Source organism: Megalobrama amblycephala, linkage group LG10 (assembly GCF_018812025.1).
Source record: "Megalobrama amblycephala isolate DHTTF-2021 linkage group LG10, ASM1881202v1, whole genome shotgun sequence".
Lineage (NCBI taxonomy): Eukaryota > Metazoa > Chordata > Actinopteri > Cypriniformes > Xenocyprididae > Megalobrama > Megalobrama amblycephala.
The window spans coordinates 9198660-9222059 of NC_063053.1; the positions used below are offsets into that span (position 1 = coordinate 9198660).

General features: G+C 35.9%; 2 protein-coding genes across 7 annotated transcripts in view; one reads left to right on the forward strand and one right to left on the reverse strand.

Annotated features, from left to right (window-relative positions):
• ninl (ninein-like) overlaps positions 1–19455 on the forward strand; it is a 34493-nt gene extending 15038 nt beyond the window's left edge. For 4 of the 6 annotated variants that reach the window (XM_048204396.1, XM_048204395.1, XM_048204398.1 and 1 more), the window contains 21 exons: positions 3513–3680; positions 3813–3949; positions 5456–5596; positions 5691–5865; positions 7185–7295; positions 7385–7474; positions 9251–9398; positions 9507–9575; positions 9670–9791; positions 10233–10591; positions 12041–13669; positions 14165–14269; positions 14356–14425; positions 15092–15376; positions 15459–15572; positions 15657–15803; positions 15882–16031; positions 16298–16411; positions 16504–16713; positions 17736–17849; positions 18627–19455. In XM_048204396.1, the coding sequence (XP_048060353.1) occupies positions 3513–3680; positions 3813–3949; positions 5456–5596; positions 5691–5865; positions 7185–7295; positions 7385–7474; positions 9251–9398; positions 9507–9575; positions 9670–9791; positions 10233–10591; positions 12041–13669; positions 14165–14269; positions 14356–14425; positions 15092–15376; positions 15459–15572; positions 15657–15803; positions 15882–16031; positions 16298–16411; positions 16504–16713; positions 17736–17849; positions 18627–18818 (4650 nt within the window). In that variant the 3' untranslated portion in view covers positions 18819–19455. Of the gene's footprint in view, positions 1–2894; positions 3050–3512; positions 3681–3812; positions 3950–5455; positions 5597–5690; positions 5866–7184; positions 7296–7384; positions 7475–9250; positions 9399–9506; positions 9576–9669; positions 9792–10232; positions 10592–12040; positions 13670–14164; positions 14270–14355; positions 14426–15091; positions 15377–15458; positions 15573–15656; positions 15804–15881; positions 16032–16297; positions 16412–16503; positions 16714–17735; positions 17850–18626 lie in introns of those variants that run through there. The other 2 variants (XM_048204400.1, XM_048204401.1) reach the window with 2 other exon arrangements.
• On the reverse strand, positions 19082–23135 carry gins1 (GINS complex subunit 1 (Psf1 homolog)). The gene is made up of 7 exons (XM_048204402.1): positions 22927–23135; positions 22718–22782; positions 20898–20996; positions 20713–20803; positions 20501–20617; positions 19713–19787; positions 19082–19617 (listed from the first exon to the last, which is right to left on the reverse strand). The coding sequence occupies exons 1-7, from the start codon at positions 22999–23001 to the stop codon at positions 19549–19551; spliced, it is 591 nt and encodes a 196-aa protein (XP_048060359.1). The 5' UTR covers positions 23002–23135; the 3' UTR covers positions 19082–19548.
• Positions 23136–23400: the final 265 nt, after the last annotated feature.

The window sequence follows — 23400 nt, forward strand, 5'->3', positions numbered from 1 at the left end:
ACCAAGAAGGTTGATGTCTAACTTTTAAAAATGGAGGAGGAGGAGGGTAGTGAATGATGTCCCGGGTCACTAAAGACCCGAGGTATGCATTTAAGGGTTAATTTACAGAATTTAATTACCACTGTCAAGGCCCAGAAAGGTACTAAAGACATTGTTAAAATAGTCCACGTGATTACAGTGGTTCAACCATAATTTTATGAAGCAATAAGAATACTTTTTGTGTGCAAAAAACCCCCCAAAATAACAACTTTATTCAACAATCTCTTCTCTTTCATGTCAGTTGAAGGGATGGATTCTGGAATCCACTGCCGCTTCAATATATATCTTTTAAGTTATTAATCAACATTTATTTTTCTGTTAAATTGTTTGAATGACTTCTACAATGTATGTTAAAGGATCTATTTTCCTCTGCACCTCTCACTGAGAGAAAAGAACATGATATCAGTATGTTTTGGTAAAGTTTCCTGCTCAGAGCAGAGCTCAGATCAACTTCAACCTTGAAGAAACGGTGAATCATGTATCGGTTTATGTGCGCTAAGTGTTTTGTGCAGGTCCGTTTGTACGGGACAACTGGCATTCTGCTTGAGACCAGCAGACACCATGTCATGACCCCAAAAGGACATCCAGTACCTAAATCCAGGGTCCCCCTCGTCATCACCGTGATGAAGGGAGATATGCTTCTTACTATCTGTCCATATGTGGAAAATGTATAATCTTGTCTATTTTTCTTAGCCAATCAGAATCATCCAACCTGAAGTAATGATGTAGTTATTTGACTCTGTTAGAGTATAATTGTTGTGAAAATGTGAATGTACGCAGAGCGGCCTACGAACTCCTTGTGAGACTTGAAGCTGGCTTCTGCTGATGAAACTGCAAACTATTCTTCATTAATTTTTTCTTCAATTAATTTTTTTTAAAACTTTGACTCCAGGTCTTTATTCAACATATCTGGTTTCAAGGGTCCTAAACTGTTTATCCCCAACACAGTCTCCTATGTTGTTTACTTAGTGAACACAGTGCAGCGCTTCTGTGTTCTACGTCATAACGGCGACTCATTATTGGCCTTCGAACACAAACACGGAAGCGCTGCACTGCATTCACTGTCAACAGCATAGGAAACTGACAGGGGAGAGAAGAAACTGTTGAATAAAGTTGTTATTTTTGGGCACAAAAAGTATTCTCGTCACTTCATAAAATTAAGGTTGAACCACTGTAGTCACGTAGACTATTTTAACGATGTCTTTAGTACCTTTCTGAGCCTTGACAGTGGTAATTAAATTGCTGTCTATGGACAAGTCAGAGAGCTCTCGGATTTCATCAAAAATATCTTAATTTGTGTTCCAAAGATGAATGAAGGTCTTACGGGTTTGGAATGACATGAGGGTGAGTAATAAGTGACAGAATTTTCATTTTTGGGTGAACTAACCCTATAATATTTTGGTATTTTGCAAATGCTTTTCCTGAAAAAAATAATTAAATTTTTATGTTAGCATAGTATATATTACTATATTAGCATAGTGTATATATATTTATATACTATATATTAAATATTTATTTATATTTAGTATATATTACAAAAATTTTATATTGATGAAGTCAGTGGCTAGTTTCTACGGAAGAGGATTAGGGCCATGCAATAATAAAAAAAATAAAACCATCTCCAGATTAAAGTTGTTAAATTACGAGAAAAAACTCGTTAAATTTCGAGAAAAAAGTCGAAATAAAATGTTGAGAATAAACTAGTTAAATTACGAGAAAAAACTTGTTAAATTACGAGAAAAAAGTCAAGATAAAATGTTGAGAATAAACTCGTTAAATTACGAGAAAAAACTTGTTAAATTTCGAGAAAAAAGTCAAGATAAAATGTTGAGAATAAAGTCATTAAATTACGAGAATAAAGTCATTAAATTACGAGAATAAACTCGTTAAATTACGAGAATAAAGTCATTAAATTACGAGAACAAACTCGTTAAATTTCGAGAATAAAGTCATTAAATTACGAGAACAAACTCGTTAAATTTCGAGAAAAAAGTCGAGATAAAATGTTGAGAATAAAGTCATTAAATTACGAGAATAAAGTCAGTAAATTACGAGAATAAAGTCAGTAAATTACGAGAATAAACTCATTAAATTACGAGAATGAACTCATTAAATTACGAGAAAAAAATTCGTTAATTTAATGACTTTATTCTCAACATTTTATCTCGACTTTTTTCTCGAAATGTAACGACATTTTCTCATAATTTAACGACTTTTTTCTCGTAATTTGATGACTTTATTCTCAACATTTTATCTCGACTTTTTTCTCGAAATTTAACAAGTTTTTTCTCGTATTTTAATGAGTTTATTCTCAACATTTTATCTCGACTTTTTTCTCGATATTTTTTAACAACTTTAATCTCGAGATGGATTTATTTTTTTATTATTGCTTGGCCCTAATCCTCTTCCGTAAGTTTCTGTTTGTTTGTTTTTTGGTGTGCTGCTGAAAAATGATTTTTGCTGCAATTGATGAGTAATTGTCTTCCCCCAGTAACATGCATTTGATCATATGTTGTTATGCATGGAATGCTTAATGTTTTTTAATGCATGCCAGACTGGCAGGTTCATGTTACAGATAAAGTACAGAAATCTTGTGTATCTGCCAATTTTCCTCTCACCTGTTGATTAGAAAAAGTGAAAAAAATCGTTAAAAGAATCAACAACCAAAGCCTCTATTAATTTTTCCATGGCTTTCCTCAGCAGACAAACAAAAGATGGAGCTAAATGATTTCCTGACTGTCAAATAGGATTCATTTCAGAACTCCAACATCAAGCCAAGTTACTGAGGGCTGCACTGGCTGGAATCAATTAACTTAATTGGGAAGGTGGAGCCTCCTGTTTTTGCTCTCTTGTTTCTGGGAAAGCACAAATAATCTGTTGCTGTGCGATGGCCAAACTTGCAATCAATGCTGAGGAGATGTACTGCACAACAGGCCTCATACCGGCATGTCAAGTTTTTACATGGGAATGTAAAGACAGTTTGGGGTCCTTTAGTGATGATCTTTCTGAGGTGATTTTAATGGAAGCACAACCAGCAAAAATATTTAAAATGGTATCTTAACTCAAGCTAGGCACATATTCTGATGATAGATTTGTTGGTTAATAAAATTTAGGATTTAAAAGATCAGGCTTCCTTTAAGGAGAAAAGCAGCTTCAGTGATCAGTGCTTGACAACAAATGCCGAGTTGCATGAATATTTGGCGGTTGCTGGAGCTAAAATGAGGCTAAGCCAGCTTAAGGGTTACGACACCAGAAGGACGTTTATTAGTGGTCAGTGAAATAATTTTGTTCATGATTGAGCCTCCAGCTCTGGCATGTCAAGGACAGCATTGTGCATTGTGTGGTGGGACTGTGAGAGCGTTATTTTATTTTTTTTTTTATCCCTTTCAGCAGTTTTCCTCGCAGTTGAATACCGAACATTGCTGGATCATTTTGTCTTTTTTTCTCTCATGTCGTTCCCGCTGCTCTCTCAGGCCCTCGAGGAACGTTTGGTGCGTTCCACCTCCCCTTCTTTACTGTCAGCTACGGTGGGTCAGAGGCTGTTGACCCGACTGGATGATGGATCGGGATGCACAAGCCCAGATAAAGTCATCGCCCTCTGGACGGAGGAGGGCATCCACAACAGCAGGGATATTCTACAGGTAATGGATTACTTGGATGTTAATTGCATTAATTAAACACTGACAAACCATAACCTGCTGAATAATCTGCTGTTTGCATTTTTCTCTGTAAACCATGGCATGAATTGTTTTTCATTCTGAACCTGCATGCAGACTTTGGACTTCTCTCTGGAGGAGCGACTGTGTCTGGCTGAACTCACTCTGGCCCTGGACAATGAGTTACTGGTCAGCGGAAATGGCATCCATCAGGCTGCTCTGGTCTCCTACAAGAATGAGATAAACTACTTACAGTGAGTGTTATTCACCGCAGATCTGTATTTACTCTCTCAACCTGTTGAAACGTCCAAATCACATTTTACCTGAAAACCTATGCATGCATGCATGTATTTATTTAGCATTGTAACATTTTCAGGACTATTTTACCATTTCTTATTAATGTGTAGTATTGACTCATTTTTAATGATGATTCACGTTACTTTAAGGTCATTTTACTGTATTATTTTTAAAAACCTGGTTTATGCAGTGTTTTATTTAACTTTTAAATTAACATTCTAATTTAAAGAGGTTACCATCATGTAGTAATATTTTAACATTTATATATTAATCATTTTATTGTAACAGAGAAATGAGAATAGGGTATTTCACTAATGAAAATTGCGGGAGTAAAATTAGCTTAAATTGTTATGAAAATAATGTCCCAATGCATATTTTATAGCATATTATTATAAAAAGCTGTTTTTTTGTTTGTTTGTTTTTTAAATTAAACATTCTAATTAAAAGTACATGTTACCATGATGTAGTAATATTTTAACATTTATTAATGATTTTATTGTAACAGAGTGATGAGAATGGGGTATTTCTGTAATGAAAATGTTGGAAGTAAAATTAGCTTTAATTGTCCTGAAAATAATGTCATAATGCAGAAATCTTAATACTTCTCTCTTTTAATACTTAATACTACTCTCTTTTTTACAATTATTTGGGATAAAATGCATCTTCACGAGATTCACCTGAATATCTGTTCTGTTTGGTTTTTGTCTCCATCTGGAGGACATATAATGTTACTGTGTTCAGCAGTATTCTTTATGTTGTATGCTTTCACACTAGCACTTTTGGTGCGCACCCGTGTTTGAATGAAGTCAGACTTCGGTTCATTTGAATAATGTGCTGTTTTCCGAATGAACTCGGGTGCTCACCCATCAACCGTACTTGAGTCCGCTTAATAAGAGTGGTCTGGGATACAGATAACTCTGATATGGTTCCTGTTGATATGAACAAAATTGTACTACATCGCGGAAGTGAACCACAATTGATGACATATGCTTGGATAAAACTGTGTTTTTTTTTTTGTGTTCTTACTCACTTTGCTGACAAGCATGACTGACTCCTGCACTCTTTAGAACATTTGCAGCAGATAGACACAAGTGCCATTGTGCTGATGCTTTGAAAACGACACCAAAGGTTCAAAAACCAAAATATAAGAGAGGTGAGAAACGCTATGAATTTTGCCACCTTCTCCTGCGTCGTTGTTACCATGCATGCAGCGGGTAAACTGCTGCTTTGATGCAAACACACCGCGGTTTGGATCCATGTAATATAATGTGAACACAATCCAGTGGGGGCAGGGGGAGGGGGGCAATCAAATTCTGGTTGGGACCAGGCAATCAAACCAAGTGTGAAGTGGCTATACTTTGTTCTCCAAATGTCATCGCATGCTTAACAGGTGTTACTTGTGACAAATGATGCATCAGAATGAATGATCATCTCATGGTGTGATTTGTGTTCCATCTCTATAGAGTCCTGGCAGACCAGGCCTGCCAGGAGAGGGATAAAGTCAAGGCGGACCTGGAACTGGCTGACCGCCGCAACCTACAGCTAGTCAGAGAGGTGGATGATCGTCATGAGACCATGGAGTCTCTCAATGAGTCTAAAATCAAGTACGGTTGCTTTCGTCTAGTCAATATATAATCACATCTGATGAAGAGACATGCAAGAGCTCTAAAGTGTGACTCTCTCTGTTTTTTGATGCAGGGGTCTGGAGCAGGAGTTCCGGGATAAACTTACGGCACTGAGGAGCGAATCAGAGTATGAAAGCGAGGTGCTTCTAGAGCAGGTAGAGAATGAGCGGGAGAGACTGCGGGAGGAGCTAGAACTACTTAGAGCTCAGGATGTTAGTCTTCAGGAGGAGATTTGCACTGCTGCTAAGGTAACCACTGATGTGACTATAATAATAATTAATAATAAGTAGCAGTATTCTGTTTGGTTGTTGCATTTAAAATCCATTTAAAACTATTGTTCAGAAGATTAAGGTAGGTATTTTGTTCAGCAAGGATGCATTCAATTGATCAAAAGTAACATTTATACAGTTACAAAAATGTTTCAAATAAATTCTGTACTTTCTATTTATCAAAGAATCCTGAAAAAATGTATTGCTGTTTTACAAAAATATTAAGCAGTTTTCTACACTACCAGTCAAAAGTTTGGAAACATAACTATTTTTAATGTTTTTGAACGAAGTCTCTCATGCTCATCAAGGCTGCATTTATTTCATGATAAATACAGAAAAAAACAATAATATTGTGAAATATTATTACAATTTAAAATTAAATAAATATACTTTAAAATATAATTTATTTCTGTGATGCAAAGCTGAATTTTCAGCATCATTACTCCAGTCTTCAGTGTCACATGATCCTTCAGCAATCATTCTAATATGCTGTATTTATTATGAAATAAGAAAGAGACTTTGTTCAAAAACATTAAAATAGTAATGTTTCCAAAATTTTGACCAGTAGTGTATATTGATAATTTTTTCTTTAGCACTCAATCAGAATGATTTTTCAAGGATCATGTGACACTGAAGACTGGAGTAATAGTGTCTGAAAATTTAGCTTTGCCATCACAGGAATAAATGACATATATTAACATAGAAATAGATTATTTTAAATGGTAATAATGTTTCAATGTATTACTGTATTTTTGGCCATGCGTTACACTGATTTTACCATGGTTAAGGGGGTGTGTAGGCACTCCCGTTCCAGTGCTAAACTCACTGCAAAGTAGAAAATAAAACAACATTGCTGCAATAATGTCAATATTTATTTTACATATTTAAAAAAAAAAAAAAAAAAAAACATTAACTTTTCCTTGATTCTGGTTTGTAATCCTATTATAGTATTTTATTTTTTTTTTTTTTAATAAAATAACATATAAACAAATGAAAAATGTGCAGGAACAAAGAGTCTTTTTCACCAAGATATACATCCAACAATTTTGTATTTTGCAACTGAACATCCAAGTTGGGAAATTATATTGAAATATTTAAATAAACCATAACAGTATTCAAGTAGTATTTGTATTATATTACAATTCCCTTACCATCCCTCCTTTAATTCCCTTGATGATCCTGTTCTTAGCTACAGAACACGACTCGATGAAGAGGTGATCTGTCATGGTTAGAGGTGTGTGTTTCTTTGAGCATGTCAGTGCGGTGTCAGGTTCAATAACTCTAGCTGTGTGTTACAGGAGAACAGTCGTTTGGAGGAGGAGGTCAGCCTTCTGAAGGAGAAGCTGTCGGAAGCAGAGAGCACCATCTCTAAACTAGAGAAGGATCTAGAGCATCTGCTGCAGGACAAGGTGAGATGTCTATATGATCTTCAGCAAATTAACAGCATATTCTTTAATAACAATAATGATAATTGATCAATGCTTGTTTTATTGAACAGTATGGTGGCATTGATTCAAATGGCACAGGACTGCTGAATCAAGAGGAGCACTTCTCAGAGATCTTTAAGGAGTACGAGCAGCAATGCAGGGTATGAGCGTTCCTGTTTGTGTTTATGGTGTGTTTGTGGATATTTTGTCTGGAGTGAATGGTGAGGTCAGCCTTGTCATTGTGCTTTGTATTTAAGTGTACTTTCTTGGCCATTATGCTAGCTATCCTATAATCCATGGTGCTGTAAATGAGGCCTGTAATTGTGAGGAGTGGTGTGCTATTACTTTTTGCTCTTGTGACTTTTTGCTCTTTTGTAAGTAATAACCTATGAACCATTGAAAAACTAGCAACTATATACTAATGCACAAATACTCTTCGGAGCACCGCAACAAGGTACAGACCTTGCCCATGATGTTCTTTATTTAAGACAAGTTTTTTTTCCTGCACTGATCAATTTTGAGATTTGGCCTATTTGGCTTTTCATGTGTTTCTGATTAGTGGAAAGAAAACATCCAAAATACACTTTCAAGTGTTTTTTTTGTTTTTGTTTTTTTATTGCATATCTATTTGTGCCTGTAGATTTCAATTACAATACATTTCTTTTTTTTTCTCAATGTTTTTTTTTTTTTTTCTGTGCAGAGACCGAAATGTCCGCTTCGGTAGCACTTAGACCAAACTTTACAGTTTTATTACTATTTATTTTCTGAAGGTTTATTCATTTATCATTTGCTTGATTTTATACAGCATTTTATTCCATAAACTGTGAAAAGTAATTTATTTATTTCTCTGGCTGTTCATGGTATTCTTTGACTTATGGAGCAATAAAAAGAGAGCCAAAATCTCCTCTATAAAATCTTTAATATGTCAACAAAATGAAAAAAGAATTTTGAACCTGGCTTTATCCAATGTTTTTAACAACTTTTTTTTTTTTAAACAATACTACAATAGAAAAACATAAACAAGGGAATGTTGCTATTTAAAGTATAATATATGTACCCTTTATCAAGTTCATTTTTAATATGTAAAATATTTTTAATTATTTAAGAATATATTTGACCATATTCACATTAGGTGTATTGCCTGAAGAAAATAGCTTTTTTTTGTGTTATATACAATATATGTATATAATATTGTGTTTTTTTTATAATATATATATATATATATATATATATATATATATATATATATATATATATATATATATATATATATATATATATATATATATATATATATATATATACACACACACACTACCGTTCAAAAGTTTGGGGTCAGTAACATTCTATTTTAAATAAATGCTGTTCTTTTGAACTTTCTATTCATCATAGCATCATGAAATAAAAATGTAAATAATAATCATAAATGTTTCTTGAGCATCAAATAATCATATTAGATTGATTTCTGAAGGATCATGTGACACTGAAGACTGAAGTAATGATGATGAAAATTCAGCTTTGATCACAGGAATAAATTACAGTTTACTGTATATTGACATAGAAAACAGCTGTTTTCAATTGGAATAATATTTCACAATATTACTGTTTTTGTTTGCATTTTTAATCAAATAAATGCAGGCTTGGTGAGCAGAAGATACTTCTTTTAAAACATTAAAAAAATCTTACTGACCCCACACTTTTGAATGGTAGTGTGTGTATATGTGTATATGTGTGTATATATATATATGCATCTATAAGTAAGCCATTTGTAATTTTTGCAGTTTCATTTGGTGATGCTTGTCAAGAACAACACATTTCATCTCTGCATTACAGTATCTTTTGGTGTGTTTTCTTTTAAGTTTCAGGAAATGCAAAAAAAAAAAAAAAAAAGTTTTACTTGTGCAAATGACTCTGTGTCTCCGCCCCACTAAATACAGGAGTTGCAAGACAGGAATGACGAGTTACGCTCAGAGCTGGAGTTGTTGAAGTCTCAAGGCTCAGGAAGAAGATCCAGACGATCCAGGGGCAGCCTGTCTGGTCATGACTGGTCAAGCCGAAGAGCGTTAACCACTGAATCAGATTCTGGTGAATTTAACAAACATCTAGATCTCGTACATCTTTCATGCTATAGAGCTTAACCTCTATTGTAAACTACTGAATGAAATAGCTCTTCCTATCTGTTTTGTTCTACAGATGATCCTGAAATGAAGAAAGGTACATCTCCTCAGGTCAGAAAAAAGCTCCAAGTCACTGACAAGAATGGTGAGGGAATATATAAAAGCAAAGTTAACCTTTCTCTATGAAATATCCATCACACATGGGTCATGGTTTGCCTCACAATGGTGTGTCTCTTCAGTCCTGGGTTCCTTGGAGAGTTTGGCTCCCTCTGTGAGCATTGAGACAGAACTGGCCATGGAGCAGATGAAAGAGAGATATGAGCAAGAGGTTCAGGACTTGAAGATCCAATTGGAGACTAAGGTACAGACATAGCATGGAAATATTAAAGGGATAGTTCACCCAAAAATGAAAATATTGTCATCATTTACACAGCCTTAAGTTGTTCAAAACCGGTATAATTTTTTTTCTTCTGCTGAACACAAAGGAAGATATTTGGAAGAATGTTTGTAAACAATTAGATCTGGGGCACCATTGACTTCATTAGTAGGAAAATAAATACAGTGGAAGTGATAAAATATATAATTTAATTATTATTTTTATTTTTTTACAAAATAGTCTAAAATTGCTAGAAAAGTTGATATCACAAAAATTGGGTTTTCAAAATTTTTAGTGTTTAAGCTTTTGAATGATACCTAAGTTATGATGATTACTAAAATATGTAATAGAGGAAAAAAGGCAATAGGACACTGACAGTTAACATGCTATAGAGAAAGTGATTTATAGTCTTCCTTGTTTCCACAGGTGAATTTCTACGAGCGCAGTATGGAGCTGATGCGGCAGAATATGGAGGTTGAAAGGAAGGATATCTCGCAGGGCTTTAAGATGGAGATCAGTGAGTTGGAGGACCTGAAGGCTCAGGCGGAGGAGCGAGCAGAGCAAATGCGTCAGGCTGTTGAAAAGCTGGAAGCAGAAATGAGGGGTAAGACTGCAGGAGGAGTGTGGGGTCCAGAGCAAGAACGGAGAATTCAACGGGAACAGGCAGAACTGGAGCAGAACTACGCTCGTGAGATCAGTAACATCGTGCTGCGCCTCACCTCAGAGAAAGATCAGCTAGAGGCAGAACTCAAGCTCAAGATGGACCAGGAAGTGCTGCTTGTTAGGTAAGTGTTTATCAAATGGTCTGGTAAAGGATTTGCTGCAGGTCATATATTGTAGACATTTAGAAGTATATATTCGAAAAAGGACAGAGCTAGAAGACGAATGATTGTCAGTCTTTAAGACTCTTTAACAATGGAATAAAATTCAGAAACTAGCATATTATTTTGTCAGTCCGAACCTGTCAAATACCTGGGACAATTAGAAAATGTTGCCTATTTTAAGACCATTACTTTTTTGTGTTGTGACCATTATTTATTTGATTTATAACAGCTCATAAAAATGTATCAATCATCTGTCAGCTTCCATTTTCATTTCTGTAATGCAAAAATATCTTTCTTGTTACTGTAATGTTAAGAACATATATTTTGATTGTAAAGATATTCATACATTTATAGATACATTTTTGTTGTATGATTTCACTAAAAATTGATAACCGTGATTATGATAATGTTAAAAATAAGATAAGAATTAAAGATATAAATATTTAAGAATTAAAATAAGAATTTAATGAGATTCACCATTGAAAATAATCTGAATTTATCAATGAGAAGTTGGCATAGAAATTTGCATAACTACAAAATTGGTAGCATTTTACAATAAGGTCTCATTTGTTAACATTAGTTAATGCTTTAACCAACATAAACTAACAATGAGCAATACATTCTTACAGAATTTATTAATGATAGTTCACAGTGCATTAATGTTAACAGATACAACTTTCTATCTTAAAAATGTATTTGAAAATGTTGAGATTAACTAAGATTAATAAATGCTGTAGAAGTATTGTTTATTGTTAGTTTGTTGACTAATGCATTTAAATAATGTTAACAAATGAAACTTTATTGTAAAGTGTTACCCAAAAATCCGATGGTTCTAAAATTAATTAATAAATAAATAAAAATTGCAATGGTCCTAAAAAATAGGCTTATATATATATATATATATATATATATATATATATATATATATATATATATATATATATATATATATATATATATATATATATATATATATATATATATATATATATATATATATATATATATATATATGTACATATACAAAATATAATTTATAATATATATATATACATATACAAAATATAATTTTATTTATAATTTTTCATTTTAGTTTGAAATATGAATGTTCTTGACAGGTTTGGTGAGATTCACCCACTTACAATTTATTTTATGTGCATTTTCAGTGGAACCTAAAATGTGAATAAAACATAATACGTAATATGTTTCATATAGACCTTCATTCAAGACGGTGTCCTGTGTACAAAAATTACATCTTGAATTGTTTTACTGTATGTTGTTCAACCTCTAAACCAACATGGCTTTTAGTGGAAAAAGTAGATTTTTTTTATTTATTTTTTTTCCTCCCTTGGTGTCATGATATTGCCATGAATTTAGACATATACATATTAGCATGTTGCTGTGTCCCAGGGAGAAGGCAGAGCAGCAGTTATTGCACATAAAGGCACAACACAGCGATGCTCAGCGTAGCCTGCTCTGTCAGCTGCACCTCGAGCGCAGCCGTCTGCAGGAGCAATCTGAGCAGCATCGCAGAGAAGTTGGTGCGTGGGAGACAAGAGTGCAGGAGCTGGAACAGGAGGCGCGCAGGGAGCGTCTCCTCAGCACCGAGCGCTGGAGTGAAGAGCAAGCTCAGATCTGCAGCAGGGTGGCACAGGAAAGAAAGAAACTGGAGGAGGAACACCAGGAAGAAATCAGGAAGCTAGGAGAACACATCCACTTCATGGAAGCTCAGGTAGAACTCTCATCCAGGGCTGAGGAGGAGTTGCTCATACTACAAAGACAGCTAGAAGATAAGCTGGAAGAGATGTGTGTTCAGCTGGAAGACAACACCAATTCCATGAAAGCTCAAGATGCCCTCGTTCAGCATTTGACCTCAGAACTTCATGCCAAAGAGAAGGAAATGGAAATTAGAAATGAGAAAGAACAAAAGGTTTGCAATAAGCTCTCTCAGCTAGAGCAAAAGCTTAAAGCTGAGCGAGAAAAGAAGGAAGAACTTCTGAAGCAAAAGGAGCAAATACAGAAAGAAATGGACAGAAGTAGTCAAGATCTAAAGGATAAACTTGCAAAAGAAAAAGAGTCGGAACAAGAGCTTCTTGACAAAATTTCTGAGTTGACAAAAGAGTTAGAGAACTGGAGGACCAAATCAGAGGCCTGGCAGAAGGAGATTGAGAAAATGCAGGGAAGTAGTAGTCATCTATCTACTGCATTTGGTGTACAGCAAATGCAGTTGAGAGAACAAGGGAAAGAACTTGAGGAGCTTCAAGAAAACTTAGCCAAAACGCATGAGGCATTGAAAACCAGAGATGATGATCTTACAAGACAGGCTTTTGAGCTAAATGCTGTGGAGATGGAGCGAGATCGACTCTTAGAGGAGCTCAGGGGTCAATGCGAGGTTCTCAAACAGCTACAAACACAGGTTAATAGTCTTTCTGAGGAGTGGGATCAAATGCACACAATGGAGCAAAACCTTCAAGGCTTTCTTTGTGTGGAGCAGGGTAAGGTTGAACAGCTCCAAGCCCGCCTGAACTTGGAGCAAGAAGAAACAAGGCGTCTTGAACAAGAGAACTCTAGCTACCGGCAACTTGCAGACCAGCTTTTGTCTCAGATTGTTGAAATGGAGGCCGAATCTACCAAACTCAATGAGAACGCAGATAAACTTGCACTAGAACTGCAAAGCAAAGACAATCAAATGCTGGAACTCAATCGTCAACTTGAAGCCAAAGCCGAAGAGATGGATTTGCTCTGGAATGAGGTTCAGCTGAAGATGAATCTGTTTAAGAACGTCACTCATCTCTCTGGTCAGGTTCAACTTTTGACCAACCAGTTGGAGGACAAAGAGCGAGAGCTGTGCTCTCTGAGAGAGGAGGCCGACAATACAACCAACCAACTACAGCAATCGCTGATGGACTCCCAAGCAGAGCTTCTGCAAATGGAGGAGGCTTTTGAAAGCGAGAAGTGCCATATGAAAGAACAGCTTCTGGAGATGGAGGGACTTGTCATGGCTTTAGAACTGGAGATGGACTCAGCCAATCCCCACAGGTTTGTGGTTCTCCAGCCGGTAGATGACAGTCGAAACAGAACCAAAAGACTAACAATTGCTGCATTGATCCAATCGTCGATTCTGCCGTACGGATGCCAAGAATTGACCGCTCACTACTTTTGTGTCTGTCCAAGAATGTTTGACTGAATGTTTCACAGATTGAGATATCATTAACCGTAGATATGCGCTTTGATTTTTCAGACCTCATGCTGCATCTCACTAACTGAATGATCATGTGTCACTGACATGCATGCAAACTCACTCTTAATAAGTTACTCTATGTATTCTGATTGAAAATGTGTTCTTGCATCCTATTAATTGTATTAATATTAAGTATTTGTGTTTGCTGCCCTAAACTTTTGCTTTTTGTTTGAGAATCTTGCTGCAAAAACTCCTGAAATTACATTGCACTTTTAGGAAGCTTAGTGCAGAAAACAGAGGCTGGTAAGATTGTAATGGAGAGCTGATCTCTGTATTTTGGTTTCCAATTCTAGGGCTCAACTTGATGAGGTCATGTCTGAAAACAGTGCACTGAAAGACAGGCTTGCTGTCTTACAGCAGGATGTCAAGTCATTGGAGGAGGAGGTCAACAAAAAGAGGTAAAGAAATCATCTACTTTTCAATTATCTACACTTAATTTTGCCATTTTATTTAGCAAAAACTAATTTTACTTCTTTTATTTAAGGAGGAAACTTGAAGAGATGGACAGAGAATATATGAAAAATCGAGAAGACGAGGAGAGGCTACGAAAAGAGGCAAGATTGGCATCAATCCCAAGATTGCTTGGGGAAAATATTGATAGTGTTGATTTAAGGGCAGCATGGTTCTTGGTCACCCAGCATTTCATGCGGACTTCAAATTAAAAATCAAATCAAAACTGACCCCATTCTTAATACACATTCCTAGTCTTATTGTGAAATATTAATCAGTGCACATGATTGGCAGAGATAAAGCTGTTCTCGGCGGGTACGTGAGCCCTAAATGGCCGCTGGTTGTCAAATTGTCAAATAGGCTCTGTTTATGTAGAAGTTGCATATTTGAGGTCTAAATAACTACATTCTCGCCTAAAAGACTCTTAAAACTACATTCTGTGACACAACAACAGTAGTATTTGTAAAATTATGGTGGGTTTGCTCATCTGCCATGACACTCGCTGTGAGAAATGCTGCAAGCGGAGTGATGCAAATGGTGAAACTTTCAGTGGAGATACTGGTAGAATATTTCATGGCTGGAAAAGACACTCAGCCAATCAGATTCGAGAACCAGAAAGAACTGTGGGCCCCAAAAGGGCATGTTTGCTAGGCAGTTGTCTCTTTTGTTAAATATGCCTTTTCGTTTGTAAATGTCACATTATGAAAACTGAATGATTGCGAACCATTATATTTTCTGCTCCTGGCAATTTTTTTTTTTCTCCAACATAGAATTCCAAATGTCGAGAGGAGGTGCTCGATCTCAGTGCGAGAAACCTTCAGCTTAGCAGTGAGAACGCTGAACTAAGTTCCCAACTGTGTACTGATCAGAGAGCAGTGCAGACGCTGACTGACAGGCTAGCACAGGTGTGTCAGGAGAACGACGAGGCAGCTGCGTCCTACAGACAGCTGCAGGAAACCCTACAGCAGCAGGAGAGCATCAAATTAAAACTCCAGGAACAGTGGCAGAAAGAGAAGGAGCTTCTAGAGAGGGAGCTAAAAACTGCCAAGGAGACGGTATGATTTAGTTTTTTAGGATATGTATTAATAAATGATCTCAAAGTCAGCAGGAATCACTAAAACTGCTGTTATTCTTCAGCTCCAGCATTTAACGGTGGTTGAGTCTGCATTGACTAATCAGACACTGAAAAACCAAGCACTAGAGCAAGACAAGGACTGTTTGTTGAAGGAAATGACAGACAGAGACCAGAAGGTGAGAGGCTGAGGCTTTTTCTCAAAGCACTTTTTTTTGTTACTGGACATGTTTATACTAAAATTAGCTTTGTGTTTGTTGTAGCTGGAAAAGCTTCAGGAATCACTTCGTAACTCAGAAACCCAGATAGAGCAGCTCAACTCCCAGATCTTAACTCTGTGGCAAGAAAAGGATGTTCAGATCCGGGAAGCAGACACATGTCAAAAGATGCTGCAACAGTGTCAGGACAAGGTGAACAATGATCTTTATACTTACTTGGGTTCATTCAATAATAATAATAAACTTATAAATATTGTTGTATAACACAAGGTCCAGGAGCTTGAGAACGCCATACATCAGCTGCATAAAGAGAAGGAGCATTTACATCAGACCCACAGGCTTCAGGAGGAGACGGCAGTCAGTGTTCTGCAGAAGGAGTGCAAGAGCTTGCGAGTACAGAACGAGGAGCTTCTAAACAAAGTTAGTCTGGAAGAACAAATTGCTTTTGCAATGGATTTGCAATTAGCTGTGTCCAACATAATTTTTTAGTGCACTGTTTGGAATGCATATACTATGGGGGTGATTTCGGACACAGCCTATGTGTCTCAGAAGTGAAAGCTTGTCGTTTGTCTTCCCTGGGTACAGAAAAGCGTTTTAAAATGTAACTGAATTTTCAGCATCATTACTAGTCTTCAGTGTCACATGACCCTTCAGAAATCACTCTGATAAGCTGGATAATTTTTTAGGTGGCTCAGCTGCAGACTCAGGAGCTGGAACTTCAGAGACTGACGCATGAGTGCCTCACTTTGAGAAATAAACAAGCCGAGCTAGAGACTGCTAAACATGAGGCAGATCAACAGGTTTGGAGATCATTTTCTGTCTTCTCACTGATTGAGAATTCCTTATGAATGTTTTTGGGTCTCACTATTGTGTGTTTGGTATTGTGGTTTAGGCACTAAGGGCAGAGAGCGCTCTGTCGCTGGTCCAGGCTCAGCATACACGTGAGGTACAGGAACTAAGGGAACAGGCGGGGTCTGGCACCCGGGAGCACTTGGCTCATCTGCAAACTCAGCTGGCCGAGCAGCAGCTCAGGACACAGGATTTAGAGGGTCTGCTTCGCTCTCAAGCCAAGCAAGCCGGCGTTCAGATGGGCCTTCAGCAGGTACATCAACACTTTCAAATTCTTGAGGCAGTCTGACAGGAAGTCAAACATGCAAGCGCTTATGAATATGCTTATACAGTAGTGGCCAAAAGTGATGTCTGGAGGGGATATTTGTTTTTTTATGACCCTACAAGTTTGATCAAAGGGATAGTCATACAGGTTTGGAACAACTTGAGGGTGAGTAAATGATGATGATTTTTTTTTTGGGTGATCTATCCCTTTAAAGGTGATCTTTTCGTCGACTGAGAAACCAAAGACTGTTAGTGAGTTTTTGAAATGAGCGCATGCGTAAGAACAACCCCCCTCCTTCACAGCTCATTTCGAGGGAACACCTCGTGCACGAGTATTGGAACACGAGTGTTTACCACCGGCATTCGCTGTGTAGTGTTAGTGGATTCATTATGTCGGACTCACCGCAGGTAACTCATAATCTGCAGCTGTTACTCCTGTCTCCTGACAAAAACATTGCATGCGGCACCTGTAGAGTGTGGAAAGTTACATCCTCTTTAGCACCTTTTTAAACTATCAAAATATGAGGAAAATATTTTATATTTTTTAAATTTTTTAAATGTGAAGGAAAAACAAAATACTACTTTTGGTGAAGTTATTTATCTTACAAAATTATTTGGCAAAAAATGGCAAACTACAGCTACAAGCTCACAGGAAAAAAGCATACATGACTAAAACATAATCAAGTTAATAATATTTCATTGGTTCTCCTTTTTGAATGTTCGTAATTTCTTTGTATGACTGTCTGGCCAAAAAAAAAAAGTCTGCATAATTTGGCATGTTTCGTTGCATTATCACAAAAACAATTGACTTGAAGCAGAACTATGATTACTACTACTTTTTTTTTTTTTTTTTTTTTTTTTTTTTAAATAATATTTAAAAACGGGTGATGTCAATTTTCCTAAGCCATGGATCACTTTCGTCCACTACTGTATTTATCATTGATTCGTTTACGTTTTCTTCACCTCATATTCCAAGTATTTTTATTTACAAACTATTACATCAAACAACAGGAGCAATACGAGAAATTGATGGCAAGTATGGAGGAGCGTATGGATGAGGTTGAAGCCAAGCTGAAAAACACTCGTGTCATGCTGCAGGAGAAAGTCAACCAACTAAAAGAACAGGTAACCAGAAACAAAAGGCTTTAAAGTTAAACCCCTATTGTGCTTTTTCAGATCTTACCTTTCATGAAGTGTGTAATATAGCTGTTGTGATTGTTAAAGGTCTGCAAAGTTTCAAATATCAAAGTGCACAATAAATGGAGTTCGCATCCCAAAAGAACAAACGAGTCGTCAGCAATTCCAGTCTTACTTCCTACATGAACCTATGTGTATAGGTTTGTAACAAATTTGCATAATGCCAGCCTATGGTCTTCAGTGCCCACGAACAATGTCTAGTTTGACTTTGAAACTAGACATTGTTTGGAAGAGTTTGGTTTTTGTTGTAGCCATGTCAAGACGCCATTGTTATAGTCGTATCACTGTGTATCAAGCACTGAGGAAGCCTCTGGTGCTGAGACACAAGTCATTTATGATGGAGGTAAAAAGAGTCAGTTTCTTCCCTGATTGCAGCAACTTCCATTTTTATAGATATTTTGCCCCAATTTCCCAGGAAGTGATGAATTTGTCCTCGACCACAAGATGGAAACGGTGCTTGATTCTCAAATGTTTTATGCAATATTCCAATTTTGCGAAGTTAAATTTGCAACTTTGGATGGAAACGTAGCTTGGTCTTTTGTGCAGATTTTGCAAATGTAGTAGGTCAACTAGGCATTTCATCCATACATAAGACTGCAGTATACATACTACAAACAGAAATACTAAGAGTAGAATATTAGTATACTGTTCCAAAGCTTGATATTTTGTATAGCGACATTCACCTCTCTAACTTCCCTTCTATAGCTGGCCAAAAATGCCAAGTCAGATCTGCTGCTGAAGGACCTTTATGTGGAAAACTCTCAGCTCATGAAGGCTCTTCAGGTGACGGAGCAGAGGCAGAAGAGTGCAGAGAAGAAGTCTTTCCTGCTGGAGGAGAAAGTGATTGCCCTTAATAAACTGCTACGTAAAATTGCCCCAGCATCGCTTACAGCTTAGACTTGTTTCACTCCATTACGAGCTTTTCCCACCCGCTAGTGCACTTTCGTATTTTGGTGCGAATTGTTTTTGTAAAAGCAGTAAACAATCCTTGTGTTAAAGTGAAAGCACAAATAATGCAAAGTCTCACAGTAACAGCATATCATATTTAATTATGCTGTTTTCAACAATATAAAGAGGACGAAGGGAAAAGATAATTTAGGGTCATATTTTATAGTCTCTTTAGAGGCAAATGAATACCAATGAATTAGACTAGTAAGAGATTTGATTGTCAAATCCAGCATTACACATTCCTTTATTTGTTCACTGTGATGTAGGGTACAAGTATTTGATAGTAAAATAAGACGCATTCTTTTTACTGCAGTTTTAATGCCCACTATGGTGCAATAACCAAAAGCACAGTATTCACTCAATGTACAGTTTTGATACAAATACTATCTCGTAATTGCACAATTTTCAATCGTGATGCACTAACGTCCACTTGGATATAAATTATTTTAAGTTTTACAGTTGATGTACACCTTGTTTAAAAGAGCTGTCTAACTGTTGGGAGATAAAAGTGACACCACTGTGTTGTAAATGCATCATGTACTTTCCCACTGTAAAGAATGTGAGAAAGTAAAGTTTTACCTGTGTACATGTGTTGCTTTCTGATTAGATCAATCAAATATAACATTTCAATTGTTAAAGTGAAGAAAAGATACGAGTATCCATAATCAACTGCTTATTCTTAGGAGATGACATGCTCTAATACACCCTGCCGAATAAGCTGCTCACATTTCCATCTGGGTAAGAAGTGCTGTGAAGAGAGAAAGGGTGAAATGCGTTAAGCAATATAAACAAAGAAGCAGTCCTTATGGTCTGATTCAAACATGCTCTTAAGAATATAGTTACCTGGCTATTTTTCTTCAACAGAATCACAGTGCCATCATCTATTTCAAACTCTCCATGGTCTTTAAGACACCGCACCTGAATATGAAGGAAAAGATACATCAGTGCTAATAAAGTTCCTGTGCATTTAGATAAATGGGAGAATTTCACTCACACACACAAACTCTTTAGGTTACTTTTTGTCACAAAATAACTTTTTATGAAAGGAAATAAAGCCTATGTTAGGACAATTACACATACCAACTGCTGTAATTGTAATTTATACAAGGTAGAACAACAAATATAATGTATAAATACTTAAGAATGAGAAATTAATGAGAATTCAGAGATATATTATGCTTAACTGCCATGAGTATAATGTCAAAATTGGCTTTATTTTCCAGCTTATTTTATTTTGTGGTGAAACATTCAGCCAAATATATTTTATACTAAAACAGACAAGAGCCAGTGCATTAAAAAGCACTAACACATTTCTTTCAGTTTCCATTATTTGTAGGAAGACTACATCTCTGTGACCACTCACCCAAATTATTATTTAACTAAAACCATAAAATATCGTTTAACTGAAATAAAATAATTTATTTCTAATTTTAATGGTACACTATGTACCTTTTTTTGGCTTGTAGTTTTGTTTTTTAACCGCTAGAGGGCTAAAAGTTAGTGTACTTTTAATTTGATTGTATTAAAATAACTAAAACTGAAATAAAATAAAAGCTGTACATACATATTTAATATGTATACAAAAAAAAAAAAAAAATGAAAATGACAAAACAAAATAACACTGCACTCACCTCAATGTATAAACTCTTAGGGGGCTTCATATCCTGTGTTATGTCCAAACCTTCTTCTCCCCCAATTGATCTCATATAGGTTGCCAAGGACTTTTTATACTGATTGAACCACTCCATCTGATGCATAAGCATTTGAATAAGCATGTCAGTCATGCACCAAGAAGAAACAAGTTGCATGTAATTTTTGTTACACAGAAGAAATTCAAGCCTACCTCTTCAGCACACATATGAAACCGAATGGTTGTGGGCAGTACACTTCCGTACTCCCACCTGAGAGCACGGATTCGCAGGAGGCGATCATAACTGTGGGACGAAAGAGAGATGTGTTTGAACACACCTGCCAAGGTCTCAAGAGTGAACGAGATGATGGATAACAGGAAAACAGTGAATCACTCACAGGTATGCAGCGATACAGCGCTGGTTCCTCAGCAGGCAGCAGTGGCGGAACTTGATGGTTGGTATCAGCTCACTCTTGCCCTCTGTCTTTGCCTCGTTCCTACAAAAAAAAAAAAAGTTTTGTATATGGAGTATATTGGCATTCTAGACTAAATCATACAAGTATTTATTAATATTTTGAATGAGGTTTTATTTTTAAATTTTGTTTTGATTTTAAAGGATTAGTCCACTTTTAAATACACTTTTCCTGATAAATTTACTCACCCCCATGTCATCCAAGATGTTCATGTCTTTCTCTCTTCAGTCGAAAAGAAATGAAGGTTTTTGAGGAAAACATTCCAGGATTATTGTCCTTACAGTGGATTTCAATGGCTACCAACAGATTGAAGGTCAAAATTACAGTTTCAGTGCAGCTTCAAGGGCTTTAAACGATACCAGATGAGTAATAAGGGTCTTATCTAGCGAATCGATCGGTCATTTTCGAAAAAAATACAACCGTTTATGCTTTATAAACAAAATATTCCCTTGAACGTACTTTCCGCTTCCGCATTCTTCATAACGCTTACGCTGAATGTCCTACGCATTCCCTATTCAAGTTACGGAAAAAAACGAAACTGGCGCCGCGTTCGTTCCGTAAGTAGAATAGGGAAGATGTAGGACATTCAGCGTAAGCGTTATGAAGAATGCGGAAGCGGAAAGTACGTTCAAGGCGATATTTTGTTTATAAAGCATATAAAGTTGTATTTTTTTTCGAAAATGACCGATCGATTCGCTAGATAAGACCCTTATTACTCATCTGGTATCGTTTAAAGCCCTTGAAGCTGCACTGAAACTGTAATATGGACCTTCAATCTGTTGGTAGCCATTGAAATCCACTGTAAGGAGAAAAATCCTGGAATGTTTTCCTCAAAAACCTTCATTTCTTTTCGACTGAAGAAAGAAAGATATGAACATCTTGGATGACATGGGGGTGAGTAAATTTACCAGGAAAAGTGGACTAATCCTTTAAGTTTTAGCAATTTTATGTGCTTTTTCATTTTTATTAGATTTTATTTTTATATGCATTTATTTTTATTTATCTTTAATTTTTTCAGTCTTAGTAATTTTAGTATTTATTGTATTTCAGTTAGTGGCAACCTTTCTAATTTTCTTAAGCTTTTTAAGTTTTCATCTACTGTTTATCTTATTTCAGCTTTACTTTAACGAAAAACGTTTTTTAATGGTTTTGACAGCTGTCATTATGAGATACTACAAAATAACTATAAGATACAAACTCTAAATTATTACAGTCATAATTATGAAATAAAAAACAATGACATAAAAAGTCAAATTATGACGTCTAAATGATGATAAAGAAAATCTAATTTATGCGCTTAAAGTCATGAGAAAAAGTCAACATTATGACATACTGAGCCATTTTGAGATAAAAAGTCAGTCATGACATAAGTTGAAAATATGGTATGTCAGAATTATGCCAATGTCAACATTAAAATCATTTTAGAAATACTTAGTAATATTTCAGTCAAAATTATGACACTACTACGTCATAATTATGAGATAAAGTTGAAATTAGGACATAAATTGAAATTATAAGATAAAATGTTTAAAAAATTGTGATTTTTTTTTTTGATATTTTGACTCAGTATGACATATGTTTGTCTGTGACTTTAAAAACTATAAAGCTATTTTTGGCTGAATGTCATAAAAACGATTTTTAATGCTTTTAATTAACAATAACCACCGCAACCCCTGCCATCTGCGAACTAATCAAACACACAAAGCATTAGTGGTATTAAAGGTGAGAGCAGAGCACAGACTTACACATCACTCTGATTCTGTTCGTACAGAGCCTTCATTTCCTCCAGGACTTGCCGAATACTGTCTTCCTGTGGAAAATCCAGGTTAAACTGGTATGACTTAACTTTGGCATGTTAATGACATCCGACTCTTCCTTTCTGATGAAACTATTGCAACTCAAGTTTTCTATTAAACTCCTCAACGTGAGTTACTGTAGGAAGCGCTTTACTTACATTAAACGCGGGCAGCTGACCATCGCCCATCCGATGAAGCTCTCTAATAAGCTCGACTGCTTTTTCGCAGAACATTATAAACTTGTTTGCTCACAGGAATATGTCAATATATCTGGGATAAAGTCTCGGCTAGAAAATTTCCAGTATACACAAAAAGTTTTCGCGGTAATTTTTTGTTGTTATGATCACGTGATCCTTAAAGTTACTACGGAGAGCCAAAAAGGACATTTTCAGATAATAGTAGTGACGAGAAGTCCGACTCATTTCCGAGAATCGGTTCTTTCGAACAGTTCATTTCAAAGAGCCGGTGATTCTTTTTAAGAAGAAGATGCCATATGAATATATACAACACAGTTCAACGCCTTAGGCCATTTCTGATAACTGATTTCTGTGACCTGATAACAGACAATATCATATTATTACTTTATATGCGTAAAAATAAATATTGATTTATGATATATATTTTAAGATACT

What these genes read in the sequence shown, in the direction of transcription:
- gins1 (XM_048204402.1), bottom strand. Translation starts at nt 23,001, where the DNA reads ATGTTCTGCGAAAAAGCAGTCGAGCTTATTAGAGAGCTTCATCGGATG. An exon ending in GAACAGAATCAGAGTGATGT is followed by an intron (nt 20,997 to 22,717) that starts GTAAGTCTGTGC and finishes TTTTTTTTGTAG; the next exon opens with GAACGAGGCAAAGACAGAGG. An exon ending in TTCATATGTGTGCTGAAGAG is followed by an intron (nt 20,618 to 20,712) that starts GTAGGCTTGAAT and finishes CTTATGCATCAG; the next exon opens with ATGGAGTGGTTCAATCAGTA.